Source organism: Corythoichthys intestinalis, chromosome 12 (genome assembly GCF_030265065.1).
Source record: "Corythoichthys intestinalis isolate RoL2023-P3 chromosome 12, ASM3026506v1, whole genome shotgun sequence".
Lineage (NCBI taxonomy): Eukaryota > Metazoa > Chordata > Actinopteri > Syngnathiformes > Syngnathidae > Corythoichthys > Corythoichthys intestinalis.
The window spans coordinates 11,668,043-11,688,598 of NC_080406.1; the positions used below are offsets into that span (position 1 = coordinate 11,668,043).

Here is a 20,556-nt window from a genome sequence, read left to right on the forward strand (position 1 = left end):
GACTTTTATGCAGTTTGGAGGATTCCTTTAGAACAAATGAATATTTTAACCCTGCTGTTTTGTTTATTCCTAAGGAATGGCAATAATGCTACCAGCTCAGTTTGTTCATTTATTCCAAAAGCACCAGAACCCCTGTTGTGAATTTGAGTTTTTAGCCAGATTGCCAGAATCACGCCGGCTAAATCGCCAGAACCATGCTAGCACAATTCCAACGACCCGAGCTGGCCTAACCCCAACAACCCGGCTAAAGGGCCAAACTCTATTTACTCTAACCTTATTTTTAACCCCTTGTACTGACTCTATTTTAAAAGCTGTAAAAGGGCTTTGAAACACAAGTTGAAAATTTATTCCAATTCGACAGCAATCAGACAGCAAGTCAAAAAAAGCAAACAGACCCGGAAGAAGGAAGGCTGGGTCAAAGGTCAACAAAAGTTTCCCGAGAAAAGACTGGTGTGTACTAGTGGTGCTAGGTAAAAAAGTCTTTTGTAGTCTTTTGAAGGCTTTTGTGGGGCTGGCTGTGGTCCGGAAGAAGGGTGTGTTTGGGCATTGTTTAGGGTTATTGTCTGTTGTGGATTGGGCAGGAGTAGAGCTTAAATCTTCAGCCTGAGCCGACCCGGCTCCAAAATGCCAATTATTTACATTCGGGTCAGGTCGGGTCAGATGTCTCTCTTGCTAAGTTTTTTTGTAATAAATATATATATTTATTAGGGCTGTCAAAATAATCGCGTTAACGGGAGATAATTAATTTTTTTAATTAATCACGTTAAAATATGTGGCGCATTTAATGCACATGCCCCGCTCAAACAGATTAAAATGACAGCACAGTGAAATGTCCACTTGTTACTTGTGTTTTTTGGTGTTTTGTCGCCCTCTGCTGCATTGTGTAATTGTTGACATCAACAATGGCAAGCTATTAGTTTATTTTTTGATTGAAAATTTTACACATTTTATTAAAACGAAAACATTAAGAGGGGTTTTAATATTAAATTTCTATAACTTTTACAAATATTTATCTTTTAAGAACTACAAGTCTTTCTATCCATGGGTTGCTTAAACAGAATGTTAATAATGTTAATGCCATCTTGTTGATTTATTGTTGTAATAAACAAATACAGTACTTATGTACCGCATGTTGAATGTATATATCCGTCTTGTGTCTTATCTTTCCATTCCAACAATAATTTACAAAAAAATATGGCATATTTTAGATTGTTTGAATTGCGATTAATTACGATTAATTAATTTTTAAGCTGTAATTAACTCGATTAAAAATTTTAATCGTTTGACAGCCCTAATATGTGTATATTTATACTAAAACTATTTATGGATGTTAAACGAAGGAATACTTGTTATAAAATAAATAATTTGGATAAAACGGAGACGGTGCTGTGCATGCCTGCGCACATGAACGCCGTGGCCCCGCCCTCTTTTTAATCTTCCCCTCCCACCCTGGCACTGTCGCCGAGTCTGCATCCTGGTATTTCCTTTTCGATATGAAGCAGCAAGAAGTGAAAAACAAACTAAAGACGTCGGAATTGAAAAGAAAAACATGCACCGCGGTAGGATTGGAGTATAGAAAGGCTTCAAATTGATTATTGAAGATGCTATATAGAAACCTGTGTCGGTTTCGCTGAATGTAAACGAATGTGACGCTTTGCTCTCATACGAGAAATATAATTAACAAACTTTTCCAGCGATGTTTCGTTGTGTAAATGCATTTATAATGATCATAAAAATATGTAGACTATTTAAATAGAGAAAATCTGCGTTTTTTTTTTTCCTGCCAACTCAAAGAGATTAAAACTAATGTCAAATCCACTACCCGCCTGATAGAACAGACACACAATTTATTGAATATCCATCTTACAGTCTTGTTTAACTGGGAGAATTCGTTACAAAAGACAGGTTACTTTGCTATCATTATGCACAGGCTTCTTCACAAATGTGATCACACAAAACGCAACCATGCATTGCATGCCCGCATTTCCTACTTCTCCTGACTCCTCACAAATCCTCAAAAAACGTAAAGTTTCGGGGGGGGTTTCGGGCCCGTACGTACAAATAAAACGCAAAATTTCAGTGTTTTTTTTTTTCGGGCTCGCGCCTACAAATAAAACATAATTTCGGGTTTTTCGGCTCGGGCCTGCAAATCAAATTAATTAATATTAATATTAAATTATCATAATATTAATATTAATGATTTAATACCCATGGGTCAGGTTGTGTCGGCTGGATTTTTTGGCCCGATCTAACCTTTAGGCAGGAGGGTTCGGGCGTTACTGTTATCAGGGCAACGAGAGTTGAGGATTTTGCCAGCCTCAGTGCCACGTGAGTGCGAAGTGTCAACTTCTTGGTTACGGGTTCCTCTGTTATCAGATGTTCCTTGTGGGAGGAGAGGATGTCCTTTCAATGTTCTGGACTGTCTATTGTTGGTTAGTAGAAGAGCTGATGGTGGGATTTGTTGGTATAGACATGAGCTTGTAGATGTCTTGGCCATCCGTAGTCAGAAGGCATCCTGTAGTTGTTATTGCCCTTATCTGCCCATTGTCTTGGCGCAGCGAATTCCAATCACTCCAAGTCCAACTACTCATAAATCAAATATATTCTACTTGTTTCCTTAAACTATGCTTAAATGCAGTTTATTTCCTATTAGGTGTGTTAGAGTAATACAGTCAAACAGTAAATACGGGAAACGATACTATTCCCTTCACCCCAATACCCCCCAAATTATCCAAATAGACATTTTAATATGATAATTAACATCATAACTAAATATTTGTTATCAGCCATTCTGTGGTGCTCACGAGACAGGAAGTATCAATTCTCACTCATAATGTGGAAGCAGAAGAACAGGCTTCCACCAAATGAAACTTATCACATAACGACAAACTAAATAAACATAACCAGCAATTAATGAAACAAATGGAACAGTAACTGAAGAAATGATTAGCACAGAACATTAACTTTGGAAGTTACTTATATCCTCAGCGCCGTATTGCATGCTGGTGTCAGGGAAGCTGAAGTTTGAACTCCAAGACAAGTGTCAACTCGATAGCTCGATGAGAAATGAATCAGACCCCAACCATGGATTGCTTTGCTTCGAAGGCTTTATGAACAACAGCTCTCGGGTACAGATGCGGAGCCACGCACAAAGCGTCCTCTCCGCATGTGGACCAAAGAGAAATGCAGGGCATGCATCTATTTATGGGTTGACATCATAGAAACAAAACCGAAACTTACTATAGCATATCCGATAAAAACATCTCAAGTTGCAGAAAAACATCTCTAGTCAGGGAAAAAACACCTCAAGTTATGACCTTGAACACCGGCTCTGGCTAAAACGATGATAAGCTCAGTCTGGTAAGTCACGGTCGCCAATTGTATTCATTCAGGGCATATTGGAAAACACAGGAACATAACAGTCCATATTAGGGCATATTGTGATACAGTCTACAATAGTCAAGACTATGGGAAGGCACACTCAAACAGATTAATATTACAATGATGTTCTATGCTACAATGTTCTAATGCAAGCATAACAAAAGCATACAAAATATGATGTATAATGGTTGTGTTTTAAGCATGAAGAAAATTCTCTCACAGCTGGGAAGCATGAGGCACGAGTGACGATATTTTGGAAATTGATAAGAACATAGTTAAGCTAAATGTTACAAGGGCTTAAAACATCCATGCCCATCCCCTCCCCACCCATATGGAAGCCATCATGTAAGGGTGCAGTTGCATTACAAACCTCACAATGTTTTCATTATTTTTATTTTTATTTTTTTTACCTCTTACAGCTCAATTCAACCCGAAACTTAGGTCAAATTATAAACATGGTTGACTGGGGTGTTTTGTTGCAAGCCCAAAAAACAAAAATGGTGTAATGGTAAAAAATCTTCCCATGTGAGTGAATTTGTGACATCACACGTCAAGCAATGTCCAGCATGAACACGTCGTTAGTTAATAGAAGCCACATGGATGCGTGCCCTCGCACTTCCTGCTTTGAAAACATTTCGCGCTTGAATCCATATACTTCCACAGATGTTTGAAATACAATACAGACATCAAGCAATTTTTTTTGGTTAGGACACCAATCTGCTTGATATATCAAAAAAAGTGTCGTAGATTGGTAGTGTTCCAACATGATGTGATCTTATGCTTTTATTTTTTGCATGATTTAAACTTGTGACTCACCTGTTTTGACAAATAGGCAGGGGTGAAAGTGGCTAGAATTTCTTGCCGGAACTCCCCGATGTGAAAGTTGCAACGGAGCCAGAAATTTTGTTGATTTATTTATTTGTTTAATTCTTTTTTTGGGGGTCGAACCTCCTAAAACTACTGAAATGCAGTTATTTCTATAACACATACAAAAACTGGTTTTCATTTGAAAATATATTTTTTCAATGATTTACAGAATAAAAGTTAACAAAAACAGCAATAACCCCAACCTCCATCTCCTAATTTTTATTTTCTCTCATTTCCTCACATACTAAACGCCAAATCTCAATTTTAACTACTTAAGAACATAGGATATATATTAAAATTCAAGTTAATTTAAACATTTCCTTTCTTTTTTTAAATAATTAAGATATAAGTAACATACATTCAGAAAAATGAGTACAAATGACTTATATTATGCAGAATAAAATGGAATATATTTTGAAGATCGCGCAAACATTGACTTTTTTAATTCATAAGGAAATGAATAAGTAGCCTAACATAAATAAACAAATATAAGTCAAAAGTGCACATTGACAGCTAAGATGTTCTGAACCTCCCCATCAGAGCAAATAAAACTAAATATGATAAATAAGCCTCCTCAACTCTTTCCTTGCTCTTAACACTAGAAGTCCCAGAGAATCCTGGTACTCCTACTAGTCCCAAGCAATGGCCGATATGGCCTCTCCCCCGGAAAACCCAGAAATGGCCAAAATGACCCAAGTTCTTAAGAATTGGCAAGTAGTTGTCCGACAGACAACAGCCGTTTATATGGAATGCAACCACTACACATATATTAACTTCAGACACAATGACCACAATTAATGCTCCATGCCCGATTCAGTCCTTCTAAACCAGGGGTTCCCAACCTATTCCACTAAGGCACACTGTGGGTGCAGGATTTCATTCTTACCAAACAAGATGACAACACTTTTTCCCCAATCTGGTGTTTTACAAGTGCAATCAGTTGATTGCAGTCAGGTGTGGCTTGTTTTAGCAGAAGCCTCATTGGTTCAACTGTCTCTGCTGGATCGGCTGGAACAAAAACCAGGACCCACAGTGTGCCTTGAGGACTGGGTTGAAAACCCCTGTTCTAAACTATAGACACAATTCCTGCATTACGTTCAAATTGCAGTTCTAAGACGCTTCCCCCCCCCCCTTCAAAACAATTTTTGCCATTTTTTCTGTCGTTGTGTGTGGAGTATAGGAGAAGTGAGTTAAAAAATGTGTAAAAAGTGTCAAACTTAATAAATAAATGTAATTAAATAAATTAGTGCTGCAACGATTACAGTGCCTTGCAAAAGTATTCGGCCCCCTTGAACCTTGCAACCTTTCGCCACATTTCAGGCTTCAAACATAAAGATATAAAATTTTAATTTTTTGTCAAGAATCAACAACAAGTGGGACACAATCGTGAAGTGGAACAAAATTTATTGGATAATTTAAACTTTTTTAACAAATAAAAAACTGAAAAGTGGGGCGTGCAATATTATTCGGCCCCCTTGCGTTAATACTTTGTAGCGCCACCTTTTGCTCCAATTACAGCTGCAAGTCGCTTGGGGTAGGTTTCTATCAGTTTTGCACATCGAGAGACAGACATTCTTGCCCATTCTTCCTTGCAAAACAGCTCGAGCTCGGTGAGGTTGGATGGAGAGTGTTTGTGAACAGCAGTCTTCAGCTCTTTCCACAGATTCTCGATTGGATTCAGGTCTGGACTTTGACTTGGCCATTCTAACACCTGGATACGTTCATTTTTGAACCATTCCATTGTAGATTTGGCTTTATGTTTTGGATCATTGTCCTGTTGGAAGATAAATCTCCGTCCCAGTCTCAGAGCTTGTGCAGATACCAACAGGTTTTCTTCCAGAATGTTCCTGTATTTGGCTGCATCCATCTTCCCGTCAATTTTAACCATCTTCCCTGTCCCTGCTGAAGAAAAGCAGGCCCAAACCATGATGCTGCCACCACCATGTTTGACAGTGGGGATGGTGTGTTCAGGGTGATCTGTGTTGCTTTTACGCCAAACATATCGTTTTGCATTGTGGCCAAAAAGTTCAATTTTGGTTTCATCTGACCAGAGCACCTTCTTCCACATGTTTGGTGTGTCTCCCAGGTGGCTTGTGGCAAACTTTAAGCGAGACTTTTTATGGATATCTTTGAGAAATGGCTTTCTTCTTGCCACTCTTCCATAAAGGCCAGATTTGTGCAGTGTACGACTGATTGTTGTCCTATGGACAGACTCTCCCACCTCAGCTGTAGATCTCTGCAGTTCATCCAGAGTGATCATGGGCCTCTTGGCTGCATCTCTGATCAGTTTTCTCCTTGTTTGAGAAGAAAGTTTGGAAGGACGGCCGGGTCTTGGTAGATTTGCAGTGGTCTGATGCTCCTTCCATTTCAATATGATGGCTTGCACAGTGCTCCTTGAGATGTTTAAAGCATGGGAAATCTTTTTGTATCCAAATCCGGCTTTAAACTTCTCCACAACAGTATCTCGGACCTGCCTGGTGTGTTCCTTGGTTTTCATAATGCTCTCTGCACTTTAAACAGAACCCTGAGACTATCACAGAGCAGGTGCATTTATACGGAGACTTGATTACACACAGGTGGATTCTATTTATCATCATCGGTCATTTAGGACAACATTGGATCATTCAGAGATCCTCTCTGAACTTCTGGAGTGAGTTTGCTGCACTGAAAATAAAGGGGCCGAATAATATTGCACGCCCCACTTTTCAGTTTTTTATTTGTTAAAAAAGTTTAAATTATCCAATAAATGTTGTTCCACTTCACGATTGTGTCTCACTTGTTGTTGATTCTTGACAAAAAAATTAAATTTCATATCTTTATGTTTGAAGCCTGAAATGTGGCGAAAGGTTGCAAAATTCAAGGGGGCCGAATACTTTTGCAAGGCACTGTAATCGATTAACTCGAGTATTCGATTAGAAAAAAATATTCGACTTAAATTTTGCTGCTTCGAGTATTCGTTTAATTAAAGTGGCGTTTCAATGGTTTATTTTGAAAGTGTTTGCATTTAGTTTTATTGGTTAGGGTGGATACACTGCCCTCTGGTCTGCCTCATTTCACATGGCTGAATCCAACTGCTCCCTGTTAAGACCAACAAAAACCAAGTTTTTGTTTGAGCTAAGGTTTTTTAATGCATTCGTAATTTAGTTTATAGGTATATTTAGCCATTTTTTGTCGGAATAAGTGTCTGAACCATTTGTTAAGAGCATTATGAAAAAAAAAAACTAGCATTTTATAGCATTTAAGCTAGCGGACTTTTGAATTGTAAGTTAGCCACTTGTTCTTTTGTTGTACATAGATCCTCATTTTAAAAAAAATATACCATTTTGAGGCTCAGCGCACGTATTTTAATTTTTCATGTTCCTTATCCGAGTACTTGATTATTTGAACTAAGTAGTTCATCGATTAATTGACTACTAAAATAATCGATAGCTGCAGCCCTAAAATAAATGTAGCTTGACTTGAACTGACACAAATGTTCGGACCGCATACTAACAAATTTACATAGGAATGGTTGCTGTCTGTCGGACAACGACTTGCTAGTTCAAAAGCACTTCTGGGTTTTTTTCGGAGGAGAGGCCAAATCGGCCATTGCTTGGGAATATTAGGAGTATTTGTCTTGGGAAAGGCCGAGTCGGCCTCTGCTGGGTTTTCTAGTGTTAAAGATTTGATCCATTTTTTTGTTGCATTGCCCTTTTTTTGTTGCATCAATTCAACAAACTTTTTTTGTTTTTTGCTGTTCCAGAAAACATGCACATTTGAACCAATCAGAACTAACTATCTCTGCTGATCACATGTCAGTATGTCAGCCAATTGAACGGATAAATGAGTCCGGGCGTTTTGTTTTGCTCCGTGCATTGGCACATTGACGTGACTCATTATTGTCAGACTCCGATAACTGCAGTAGCTGGGGAAACCTCCTTACCGTCCGTGGAATAAAATAAATGATAAATATCGGTGGAAACGGATGATGCTACACGAGCACTTTATTATGCTTGTTGTTAACACTTGTGTATTTAAATCTGATGTTGGTAGATTCTTTTCTTCTTGGAGATAAAATGCATGTGTGGCAGCTTCACATTTTTTTTTTTACATAGCGTTTTGACAGTTGCCGTCATATTTTTGGAATCAAAGCACTGTGTACCGGAACAGCATTCCGGCTCTGAGTCTTATACCGGAACTGTGTTCCTGACAGTTCTGGCCCACTTTCACCCCTGCAAATAGGCACCAGAGTAATTGGATGAGTTGCTCAATATACCATCCAATAAGAATACATTATGTTTATGCAGACAATTAAAAGATAAAGTCGCAAAAACTAATCTTTACAATCACTTAATATAACCCACAACAAGGACTAACAAGCCAAACCATCGACGCAATGTAGGGGACCAGCTGCACAAATAGACTGCAATGATGTCACCTTTCCCTTTGGTCAGGCCTCAGCGGGAAAAGGCAAACACATTAGGGGTTTCTTGAAACGATACCAAAAGAAACAGACAGTTGACCCCCTTGCCCCCCTATCCTATCTCCAAACGATCTACAGTGAGGCAAATAAGTATTTAGTCAACCACCAATTGTGCAAGTTCTCCTACTTGAAAAGATTAGAGAGGCCTGTAATTGTCAACATGGGTAAACCTCAACCATGAGAGACAGAATGAGGAAAAAAAAATAGAAAATCACATTGTTTGATTTTTAAATAATTTATTTCCAAATTAGAGTGGAAAATAAGTATTTTGTCACCTACAAACAAGCAAGATTTCTGGCTGTGAAAGAGGTCTAACTTCTTCTAACGAGCCTCCACTCGTTACCTGTATTAATGGCACCTGTTTTAACTCATTATCGGTAGAAAAGACACCTGTCCACAAGCTCAGTCAGTCATACTCCAAACTTCACTATGGCCAAGACCGAAGAGCTGTCGAAGGACACCAGAGACAAAATTGTAGACCTGCACCAGGCTGGGAAGACTGAATCTGCAATAGGTAAAACGCTTGGTGTAAAGAAATCAACTTTGGGAGCAATTATTGGAAAATGGAAAACATACAAGACCACTGATAATCTCCCTCGATCTGGGGCTCCATGCAAGATCTCACCCCGTGGCGTCAAAATGATAACAAGAACGGTGAGCAAAAATCCCAGAACCACACGGGGGGACCTAGTGAATTACCTACAGAGAGCTGGGACCACCATTTTTCAGAGGATCAGAATCGGGTGAAAATGGTGGAGTTATTAATTTATATATGTTTATAATTTTCTGCTTCATGCTCGTACAGCACCACAGCCTCGATTGAGTGAGTCCACTAAAATCCGCTCAAGCTGCTCACTTACAGTGAGTTGCCATAGCAACTGTTTAACAATTTAAACGATTATTGACGCATGCGGCGCTCGTTTCGGCTTGCAAGCATCTCTGGCAAGATCAAAGCTCAATGTCTGTCAATCATCGTTAACTTTAATAAGCAACTCCAGTGTACTGCCTGACCAAGAAAAGCGGCAGGAGCGAGAGTGAGAGACTACGTGATCGGATCGGGACAGCTTTGTAAAATACTGCATTTATTTATTTTTAATTTTATTAAATTTTATTTCAATTGAAAAAAAACCTGCGATAGACTGAAGGTGGGAAGTTTGAAGCGTGATGTAGCGAGAGATCACTGTATAACAATTTTAATCCTGTAATATTACAACATATCACATAATTCTCGTAATATTACTTTTCTCTTATTATATTAGAAATGTGAATGAAATATTTTGACTATTCTCGTAGTCCTATTTTTTTTTTAAATGCTCTTAACAAATGGTTCAAATATATATACCCACAAAAAACGGCTAAATATACAGTGGGGCAAATAAGTATTTAGTCAACCACCAATTGTGCAAGTTGTCCTACTTGAAAATATTAGAGAAGCCCGTAATTGTCAACATGGGTAAATCTCAACCATGAGAGACAGAATGTGAAATAAAAAAAACAGAAAATCACATTGTTTGATTTTTAAATAATTTATTTCCAAATTAGAGTGGAAAATAAGTATTTTTTCACCTACAAACAAGCAAGATTTATGGCTCTGAAAGAGGTCTAACTTCTTCTAACGAGGTCTAACGAGCCTCCACTCGTTACCTGTATTAATGGCACCTGTTTTAACTCATTATCGGTAGAAAAGACACCTGTCCACAAGCTCAGTCAGTCACACTCCAAACTTCACTATGGCCAAGACCGAAGAGCTGTCGAAGGACACCAGAGTCAAAATTGTAGACCTGCGCAAGGCTGGGAAGACTGAATCTGCAATAGGTAATACGCTTGGTGTAAAGAAATCAACTTTGGGAGCAATTATTGGAAAATGGAAGACATACAAGACCACTGATAATCTCCCTCGATCTGGGGCTCCATGCAAGATCTCACCCCGTGGCGTCAAAATGATAACAAGAACGGTGAGCAAAAATCCCAGAACCACACGGGGGGACCTAGTGAATGTCCTACAGAGAGCTGGGACCACAGTAACAAAGGCTACTATCAGTGACACAATGCGCCGCCAGGGACTCAAATCCTGCACTGAGAGACGTGTCCCCCTGCTGGACAGTTGAGATTTGCAAGGCAGTACTGCATGATGAATCATAGACATGTGCCGGTGACCGGTTTCACGGTTTACCGTGGTGTGAAAACGTCGCGGTTTCAAAACCACTAAAATTTTCCGTCAGACCGTAGAACGGTATTCGCTATTTTTCATGTGTCAAAACTGCAGCCAGAAGTGACGTGGCGCGGCAGCGCTCACCCCCTCCCGTTTGTTGCTGTGTGTGAAAGTGACTCTATCGGCTAGACAGCCAGCGAACCCAAAAACAAATACTCTTTCAATTTCAATTTATTGAGCTCTCAAATCGTGGTAAGTGGAATATACAAAATGCATACATTTAAAATGTTGTACAATTGTATTTTTCCATGTTTGAGTAGCTTCAACAGATTAGCACCATGGAAAAAGTTCGCCAAAAACAAAACACACATTTTCCTTTCAAATTCGATATACAAACTAAATAAAAGCTTACAAAGGCGAATGTTAGCCTAGGTTTAGCTGGGAGAGCAACTTCGTCGAGTTTCACAGCCGCAGAGTGAGAAAACAAGCATGATTCGCTTGAATGAAGGAGGGAAAAAAAAAAAATGGTAGCCTCAAAGATCGCTAATTGCAGAAAGATGATCTTGCCCTAAGCACAAATCCACATTCGCTGGATCAAGGAGAGGTCACACTCCCATTTAAAAAAAAATTTTTTTTTAGATGAAACCTTTCCACAACAATATTGACATTTTAACTAACTTATACATTTTTAACTAACTTATTAACTTATAAATTATTTATGTTCTTTTTAACACAAAGGCATGACATGTAGACTAGAGTTGACACAGTGGCTGAAAATGGCGAAACTTCACTTGAGCTTTTCCACCCTCAAAACAAAGTCATGCAGTGTAATTTAAAAAAAAAATATTTAGAAGTGTTTTTACTTTTTTATACAAATTGTTTTGTTCTAGCTCTAATCTTGAGCAACTTGAGCTGTGGGTATAGTCTATAAATTGTATTTTAATTTTATTTAAAATATTAGTTTTTTTAATTGATATTTTACTTATTTTAACAATATATTCATGTTCCAATTTGCAACTATGTTCTGAAAAAAAAATTCCTGTTCAATGGAATTTTTTATCAATTTTTTTAACCCATACATCTCAAAATAGCTATACCGTAATACCGTGAAACCGCGGTATTTTTGCTCACGGTTATCGTACCGTCAAAATCTCATACAGGCACATGCCTAATGAATCAGGAAGTACCGTCTCGAGTCGCACGGCTAGACTGATGGATTATTATGTGCAGAATTTCTTCTGATGCACTCCCCATTCATCTTCTTTATGGCCATCTGTTTCTTCCTTGACAATCACACCGTGTTTTTTTTTTTTTTTTTGTTCAATTAAAATAAAGTGAATTCTTATTTTTTTCTTTTTTTTCATATTTCTTGTAGCAAATCAGGTCTGAGAAACAGTCTTATCTATGGTGTTGAGACATTGATGTAACGCTCTAGGAGCAGAGGTGGCTTCAGAAGCTTTTAATGGAGATCTATGATTAATGCGTGCAGTCAGGTATTTCATTCTTTCCCCACGTTATGCAATGAACCGTTTGGCCGACACCTGCGGGAACATCTGTCCAAAACAAAAGCCGTCACCTGGATGCCATGAAGGAAAAACATTTTAGCGCTGACATGCCACCTGTTCATTTTTTCTTTTTCACAGCCGGAGGAATTGGAGGCTCTGCATTCCCACACGTTCCGAGAGAAGACTTTCAAGAAGTCCAAGCACTGCTGCGTTTGCAAACAGGTCATCGTCCACGATGGACTCGTCTGTCGAGGTCAGTCATATACATATATATATATATATATATATGTTGTATGTATATATTAGTGAATTCAATGTTAAAGCTTTAACTCTGAAATAGTTCTGCAATGATTAATCGATTAACTCGAGCAATTCAATTAGAAAAAAGCTTGGAATGAAATGTTGCTGCTTCGAGTATTCGTTTAATTAAAGTGGCGTTGTAATGATTTGCTTTAATAGTGTTTGCATCTCTAGTGGCAACAGTGAATGACATAACGCATTTCACATGGCTGAATCCAGTTGCTCCCTGTTAAGACTGACTTACGTTTTTGTTTGAGCTAGTGTTTTTTTAGTTTATAGGTACAGTGGGGCAAATAAGTAGCTAGTCAGCCACTAATTGTGCAAGTTCTTCCACTTGAAAATATTAGAGAGGCCTGTAATTGTGAACAGGGGTATACCTCAACCATGAGAGACATAATGTGGAAAAAAAAAAACCGAGAAAATCACATTGTTTGATTTTTAAAGAATTTATTTGCAAATCATGGTGGATAATAAGTATTTGGTCAATACTAAAAGTTCATTTCAATGCTTTGTTATGTACCCTTTGTTGGAAATAACGGAGGCCAAACATTTTCTGTAACTCTTCACAAGCTTTTCACACACTGTTGCTGGCATTTTGGCCCATTCCTCCATGCAGATCTCCTCTAGAGCAGTGATGTTTTGGGGCTGTCGTTGGGCAACACGGACTTTCAACTCCCTCCACAGATTTTCTATGGGGTTGAGATCTGAAGACTGGCTAGGCCACTCCAGGATCTTGAAATGCTTCTTACGAAGCCACTCCTTTGTTGCCCTGGCTGTGTGTTTGGGATCATTGTTATGCTGAAAGACCCAGTCACGCCTCATCTTCAATGCCCTTGCTGATGGAAGGAGATTTTCACTCAAAATCTCTCGATACATGGCCCCATTCATTCTTTCCTTTACACAGATTAGTGGTCCTGGTCTCTTTGTAGAAAAACAGCACCAAAGCATGATGTTTCCACCTCCAAGCTTCACAGTGGGTATGGTGTTCTTCGGATGCAATTCAGTATTTTTTCTCCTCCAAACACGAGAACCTGTGTTTCTACCCAAAAGTTCTATTTTGGTTTCATCTGACCATAACACATTCTCCCAGGCCTCTTCTGGATCATCCAAATGCTCTCTAGCGAACCGCAGTCGGGCCTGGATGTGTACTTTCTTCAGCAGGGGGACACGTCTGGCAGTGCAGGATTTGAGTCCCTGGCGGCGCATTGTGTTACTGATAGTAGCCTTTGTTACTGTGTTTCCAGCTCTCTGTAGGTCATTCACGAGGTCCCTCCGTGTGGTTCTGGGATTTTGGCTTACCGTTCTTGTTATCATTTTGATGCCACGGGGTGAGCTCTTGCATGGAGCCCCAGATCGAGGGAGATCATCAGTGGTCTTGTATGTCTTCCATTTTCTAATAACTGCTCCCACAGTTGATTTCTTTACACCAAGCGTTTTACCTATTGCAGATTCAGTCTTCCCAGCCTGGTGCAGGTCTACAATTTTGTCTCTGGATTCCTTCGACACCTCTTTGGTCTTGGCCATAGTGGAGTTTGGAGTGTGACTGACTGAGATTTTGGACAGGTGTCTTATATACCGATAATAACCATTAATACAGGTAACGAGTGGAATCTCGTTAGACTTCGTTAGACCTCGTTAGAAGAAGTAAGACCTCTTTGACAGCGAGAAATCTTGCTTGTTTGTAGGTACTCATTTTTTACTCTAATTTGGAAATAAATTCTTTAAAAATCAAACAATGTGATTTTCTGCCCCCCCCCACACACACACACATTCTGTCTGTCATGGTTGAGGTTTACCCATGTTGACAATTACGGGCCTCTCTAATCTTTTTCAATTAGGAGAACTTGCACAATTGGTGGTTGACTAAATACTTATTTACCCCACTGTATGTTTAGCCGTTTTTTTGTGGAAATATGTGTTTGAACCATTTATTAAGAGCATTGTTTAAAAAAAAAAAAAAAAAAAAAAAAAAGGACAAAATATTAAGAGATTAAAGTTGCAATATTACGGAAATTAAGTCATACATTTCTAATATTATAAGAGAAAAGTAATAAATTAATAAATAATAATAAATAAAAAAAATTTTCAATTACAATAACATTTAATAAAATTAAAAATAAATAAATAAATGCAGTATCAGTCCCGATCCAATCACGTAGTCTCGCACTCTCGCTCCTGCTGCTTTTCTTGGTCAGGCAGTACACTGGAGTTGCTTATTAAAGTTAACGATGATTGACAGACATTGACAGAGGTTTGATCTTGCCAGAGATGCTTGCAAGCCGAAACGAGCGCCGCATGCGTCAATAATCGTTTAAATTGTTAAACAGTTGCTGTGGCAACTTACTGTAAGTGAGCAGCTTGAGCGGATTTTAGTGGACTCACTCAGTTGAGGCTGTGGTGCTGTACGAGCATGAAGCAGAAAATTATGAACATTTATAGATTAATAACTCGACCATTTTCACCCGATTCCGATCCTCTGAAAAATGGCGTGATAGGCCCGATTTCCGATCACGTGATCGGATCGGGACATCCCTAGTCAATATATTATTTTTATAACATATGAACAGAAAGTTGTTTGGGGTACGTGGACTTCAATTTTTGGTGCCGTAATGTCAGTGTGAAAACAAAACAATAGTTGGCAATGGGCATAGCGCAAAAAAACGTGGCCGTAGTAGGCCAAAATTTTCAGAAAAAAAGGCTTTTGGGTATTTTATAACCCACAGCCTTCAGCAATAATACTGCATTGGTATTTGAGAAAAAAAAATAATGAAATGAATTATAGTATACTTGAGGATTGAGGTAAATGATATTACACCTAAGAGTTGTTCCAAAATATTTGAAAAGAAACCGTTTTTAACCATTAATTAAATGTGACTCTTTTGTAGTTGAATAAAATTGAAATGCACTTGATTAATGCACTGCAGTCTCTAAAAAATTAACTGAATAAATCTTTTGCGCACCACTAGAGGGAGTCTACATACCATTGGTGGTACTCGTGCCACACTTTGAAAACCACTGCTGTAAGCACATAGTAGTAGAACAGTTTGTCCCGCCGGTGTGCTGCTCTTGTTTACCAACATTGTGCAGTCACATGGTCTTTGGATGACACAAGCGCTTGGACTTCCTCCCACCCGTCGGTTGCCAGGATACTAGGTGTGGGTTACGCTCACAATAGGCGTGTTGACGCAGGTCTGCGGCGCTGTTACAAAACAAGGAACTCCGTAATGGGGTATTTTTGGCAAGCGAGAGGCCTCCGGGGCAGGAAGTGACTTTTTTATTTTCATTGACAGATTTGCGGTGGAAGCACAGGTTCAATTTATAGACGAGCTGAATGAAAAACATAATTGATTTGTGCATGTGTTGTATGTGGATGTGGAAGGTTATCATCACTCTGGTCCTAACTGCTTAGCTCATACAGCTGGTATGCAGGTCCCACTGAGACAAACGCACGCACGCACATACCCCCCCCCCCCCCCCCCCCAAAACACACACACAAGTTGACATTGTTTCATAATAATCAAATATTTGACGTTTTTAAGGTAGGATTTCTAACCACTGTGCTGGAAATAGTTCGATTTTACATATTAATTGGATTGAGGATTATTATTTTCTACTACAAATAATATGTTTGTTCGTTTAGTTCTTGTTGTTCTTCAAATTCCAATAAACTTGTGTATCCACCTGTTGCCACTCATTCAACAGAATAAATTGCATTCTGTTCAAGTTCACAGGCCCAGATTTCAAGCTGATTTACTAAATTTGTGACACAATGGAGACAAGATCTCCAATATATATATATTTTTTAATGTAAATAGTTTTTGTGACACTTATAGGCCTACTTGGTGGCATGCTGTGACATTTTCCTCATGTTAAATACAGTATACGTTTTGGCTCAGTATGGCTTGAAACGATGAAATGCAGAATGTGAGAGTAATTGCACCATCTGTTGGATATAAGAGATAATTACAACATGTTATACCCAGTAGTCAGTGGTCACAATATGAAAACATGTCAATGACAGGCTTGCTATTTTTTAACATTGCAAAAACAAATCCTTCCCAATACAATATATTCTATTGTATTTGATTGTAATGTAATGTGATCATTAATATAATCCTTGTGCGGATAAGTGGTATGAAAATACATGGATATGGACAGGACATGACATGGACATGACTGGACATGGACATGGACATGTACTGGACATGGACATGTACAGGACATAGACATGGACAGGACATGGACAACACATGACATGGACAACACATGACTGGACATGGAAAACACAAGACACGACTGGACATGGACAAAACGTGACATGACTGGATATGGACAAAACATGACATGAACTGGACATGGAAAAAACATGGACATGGACTGGACATGGACATGACTGGACACGGACATGGGCATAACTTGACAAGACTGCACATGGACAGCACATGACATGACTGGACATGGACGTGGACAAAACATGACATGAACTGGACATGGATAAAACATGGACATGGACAAAACATGGACATGACTGGACACGGACATGGACTAAGCATGACATGACTGGACGTGGACCAAACATGGACATGGACTGGACATGGACAAAACAAGACATGAGTGGACATGGACAAAACATGACATGACTGGACAGTGGACATGGACAAAACATGACATGACTGGACATGGACATGGACAAAACATGACTGGACATGACTGGACATGGACAAAACATGACATGACTGGACATGGAAAAAACATGACATGGACATGGAAAAAACATGACATGGACATAACAACGCTTAGAAATGTTTAAGTATTTGTATTTTTACTGTTTTTATTTTTCAATTGAGCGTACATTTAAAAAGTGTATGTCTGTCTATACAGCAGTTTATTTGTGTATGGATAATAAAGTGTGAAAACATATATTAATAAATAAAGAAGCTGACTAAAAGTAACCATCATCTACTTAATCAAAACTATGTTATATTATATTGTCTTATATTGGCGCTCTATTCATTTACTGCATTTTATTGCATCCCTATTCTCAAATGGCTAAAATGTAAGTCTTCTTGAGTGATGTGATCCACAAGACGGCGCTAGAGTCATTTCGTCTGCAATGCAATCCAACCTAAGCATGGAGCTTCCCCCCCATAGTACTTCTTCAGGCAGCTGAGTGTAACCTGCTCTTCTGCATGCCTGAAAATGAAGCAGCTGTTCCACATAAGGACTCCTGCACCATCCTTTGATGAACCTCCCATGATGAGCACATCAGCTGGATGAAGGTTGAGCTTTTTACCCACAAAGGAGCTGCCAAGGATTTTTGCAGCTGTGGGATGGGCGGCAAAATGATATAACCCTTACGTGAGTCAAACCCAAAGCAGTTCAACAAAACAATCAATTATCTTCCAAAAGGCTTCTTTAGATATACACAACTCAATAAAGGGAGATAATATGGAAAATGGAATTGTACTGTCCTCGCCAAGACATTGGAGCTAACTCCTTGCTAGACAGTGAACTAAGATCCAAAATGACGATGTCAGACATCATTTATTCAGCTGCTCATGACATCAACACTTGCAGAATGAAACTAAAATAAAAATGAAATGAAATCAGTTTCATCTTCAATAACAGCAATTCAAATTTGCGTTTATAACTAGCTGCTGATACAGCAATAACAATCCACACAAACGATTTGCGTTTTTCAGCTAGCGTCCGCACATCATCAAAAACAATTACATAAACTCACCCGAAGTACTTGACCACAATTGAAAATGAACAATAAACAGTACGAAAGGTGTTGCTTCTGTGGATGCTTCACAAGCAACAAATGTGCGCGCAGGCTTACAGCTGTAATCTATCCCCTCTCGCTTCCTCACTCAACTGCGCGACTTCTTCCTCATGCATCACACAACGAAAGTCAACATTACTAAAAATTAAACAACAACAACAAAAAAAAACAACTGGAGACAAATTGTCAGACGGGATGCCATCGTCGTAAAGTCGAAATCACTTAACGTCCGTCGTTATGTATTGCTGTTCCAATATGCATGTCAGGACTTTACAGTGAGCAATTTAACCCCTTCTGACCCGCATTTTTTCTGCTGGGCCCAAAAAAATAAAAAATAAAAATCACTGATTTTTTACTCTATTAAAACACCAGAACAAAATGCAATTTTTTTGGTCGGGGATATTTCATGCTTTTATTGGTTATTTTTAATGTTAATGTGTTTTTGATGAGAAATGAGCACTTTACGTTGTCCTTTTTGAAGTTGCGTTTGGTCAGCCATTTTCAAAGAGCCAAAAATAGCAAAGAGGACGAGCCAAACCTCATGAAGTGACTTCGTCCAATCATCTCCCAGAAGTGGCAATAGAAACTAAATTCAGTGTATTTATTGGTTAAGAGACGCAAACTCGTCATGTTCTTCAGCAGCATGCTCAGGTCTGAAGGGGTTAATTTGTGAATATATTGAGACAGAATCATCTACTGTATTAGCCCGAATATAAGACGACCCTGATTATAAGACGACCCCTCTTTTTCAAGACTCAAGATTGAAAAAAGACTTTTTGAACACCAAATTGATTTTCATACACAAAATAATTACATCTGAAACAAATTATAATAACAATATATGAGAGAAAAACATGTTATTTTGCCTCATTCAAATCTTAATATCTGAACGTTTAAAAAAGGAAACTAAAGTGCAATCACATTTGTAAATGAATGGCTTTTAGTTTTTGAAATGTAAATAAACCAATCTATTGTGATTAAACAACAAAATTGCAATAACTGCATTAACCATCAAAGTGAAGTCTAACTTTAACTGTAGTCTTGAAACAAATCTGAATAGGGAAAAACATTGCAATAAAATAATGCAAACTGGTTAAACTTGAGAGTAGCTGAGATCTGTCATGACAGAACATCGCTTCAATGATATCTGGCGCCATCTAGTGTCGTAAATGGGTATAATGTCTAGACTGCAAATATAAGACGGCCCCCACTTTTTCAGTGTTATTTCACTGCAAAAAACACCGTCCTATATTCGGGCCAATACGGTAATTACGATTCATTCCGTGTTCAAAACCTAATTACTGAAATAATTTTACTCCATTCAAATGAATGGAAATGCTTTCAATATGTGTATGCCTACCTCAAATTTTCACTCTCGACTTACGATTTACTCCTTTGCTTATTTTTAATTTGATCTCGTCGAAGGTATCACTGAAAATACATAAGTTTTGTGACATTTCTTTTTCACATGTAAAATATGTACCGTAATTTTCGGACTATAAGCCGCTACTTTTTTCCCTCATTTTGAATCCTGCGGCGTATAGACCAGTGCGGCTTATTTGTTGATTGGCTGCTGATTTATTTGACAGAACCGTCATAACACTCTCATAAGACTGTCATAATTATGACATGACATTGTCATGGGCATAAATGAATGGTTATAACAGATGTCATCCGGCAAATTATCTCACTAACTCCATTTATGTCCAGCTCGAATCTTTTATAGCCATTGAAATTGAGATAATTTTCCGGATGACACAAAATGACATCTGTCATAAGCTTTCATTAATGCTCATGGAAGTGTCATGCCATAATTATGATGGTCTTATGACAGTCTTATGGCACCACTTAATTAATGAAACAACTGGAACAGCTCGAATCTTTTATAGCCATTGAAATTGAGATAATTTTCCGGATGACACAAAATGACATCTGTCATAAGCTTTCATTAATGCTCATGGAAGTGTCATGCCATAATTATGATGGTCTTATGACAGTCTTATGGCACCACTTAATTAATGAAACAACTGGAACAGTAACTGAAGAAATAATTAGCACAGAACATGAATTTTGATTGTTATTTACATCTGTAGCGCTGCAATGC

At 38.5% G+C, this 20,556-nt stretch overlaps 1 protein-coding gene across 7 annotated transcripts in view; it reads left to right on the top strand.

The window, feature by feature from the left end:
* tns1b (tensin 1b) overlaps positions 1 to 20,556 on the top strand; it is a 342,679-nt gene that overhangs the window by 100,845 nt on the left and 221,278 nt on the right. For all 7 annotated transcript variants that reach the window (XM_057852347.1, XM_057852354.1, XM_057852346.1 and 4 more), the window contains exon 2: positions 12,506 to 12,620. In XM_057852347.1, the coding sequence (XP_057708330.1) occupies positions 12,506 to 12,620 (115 nt within the window). The remainder of the gene's footprint in view (positions 1 to 12,505; positions 12,621 to 20,556) is intronic.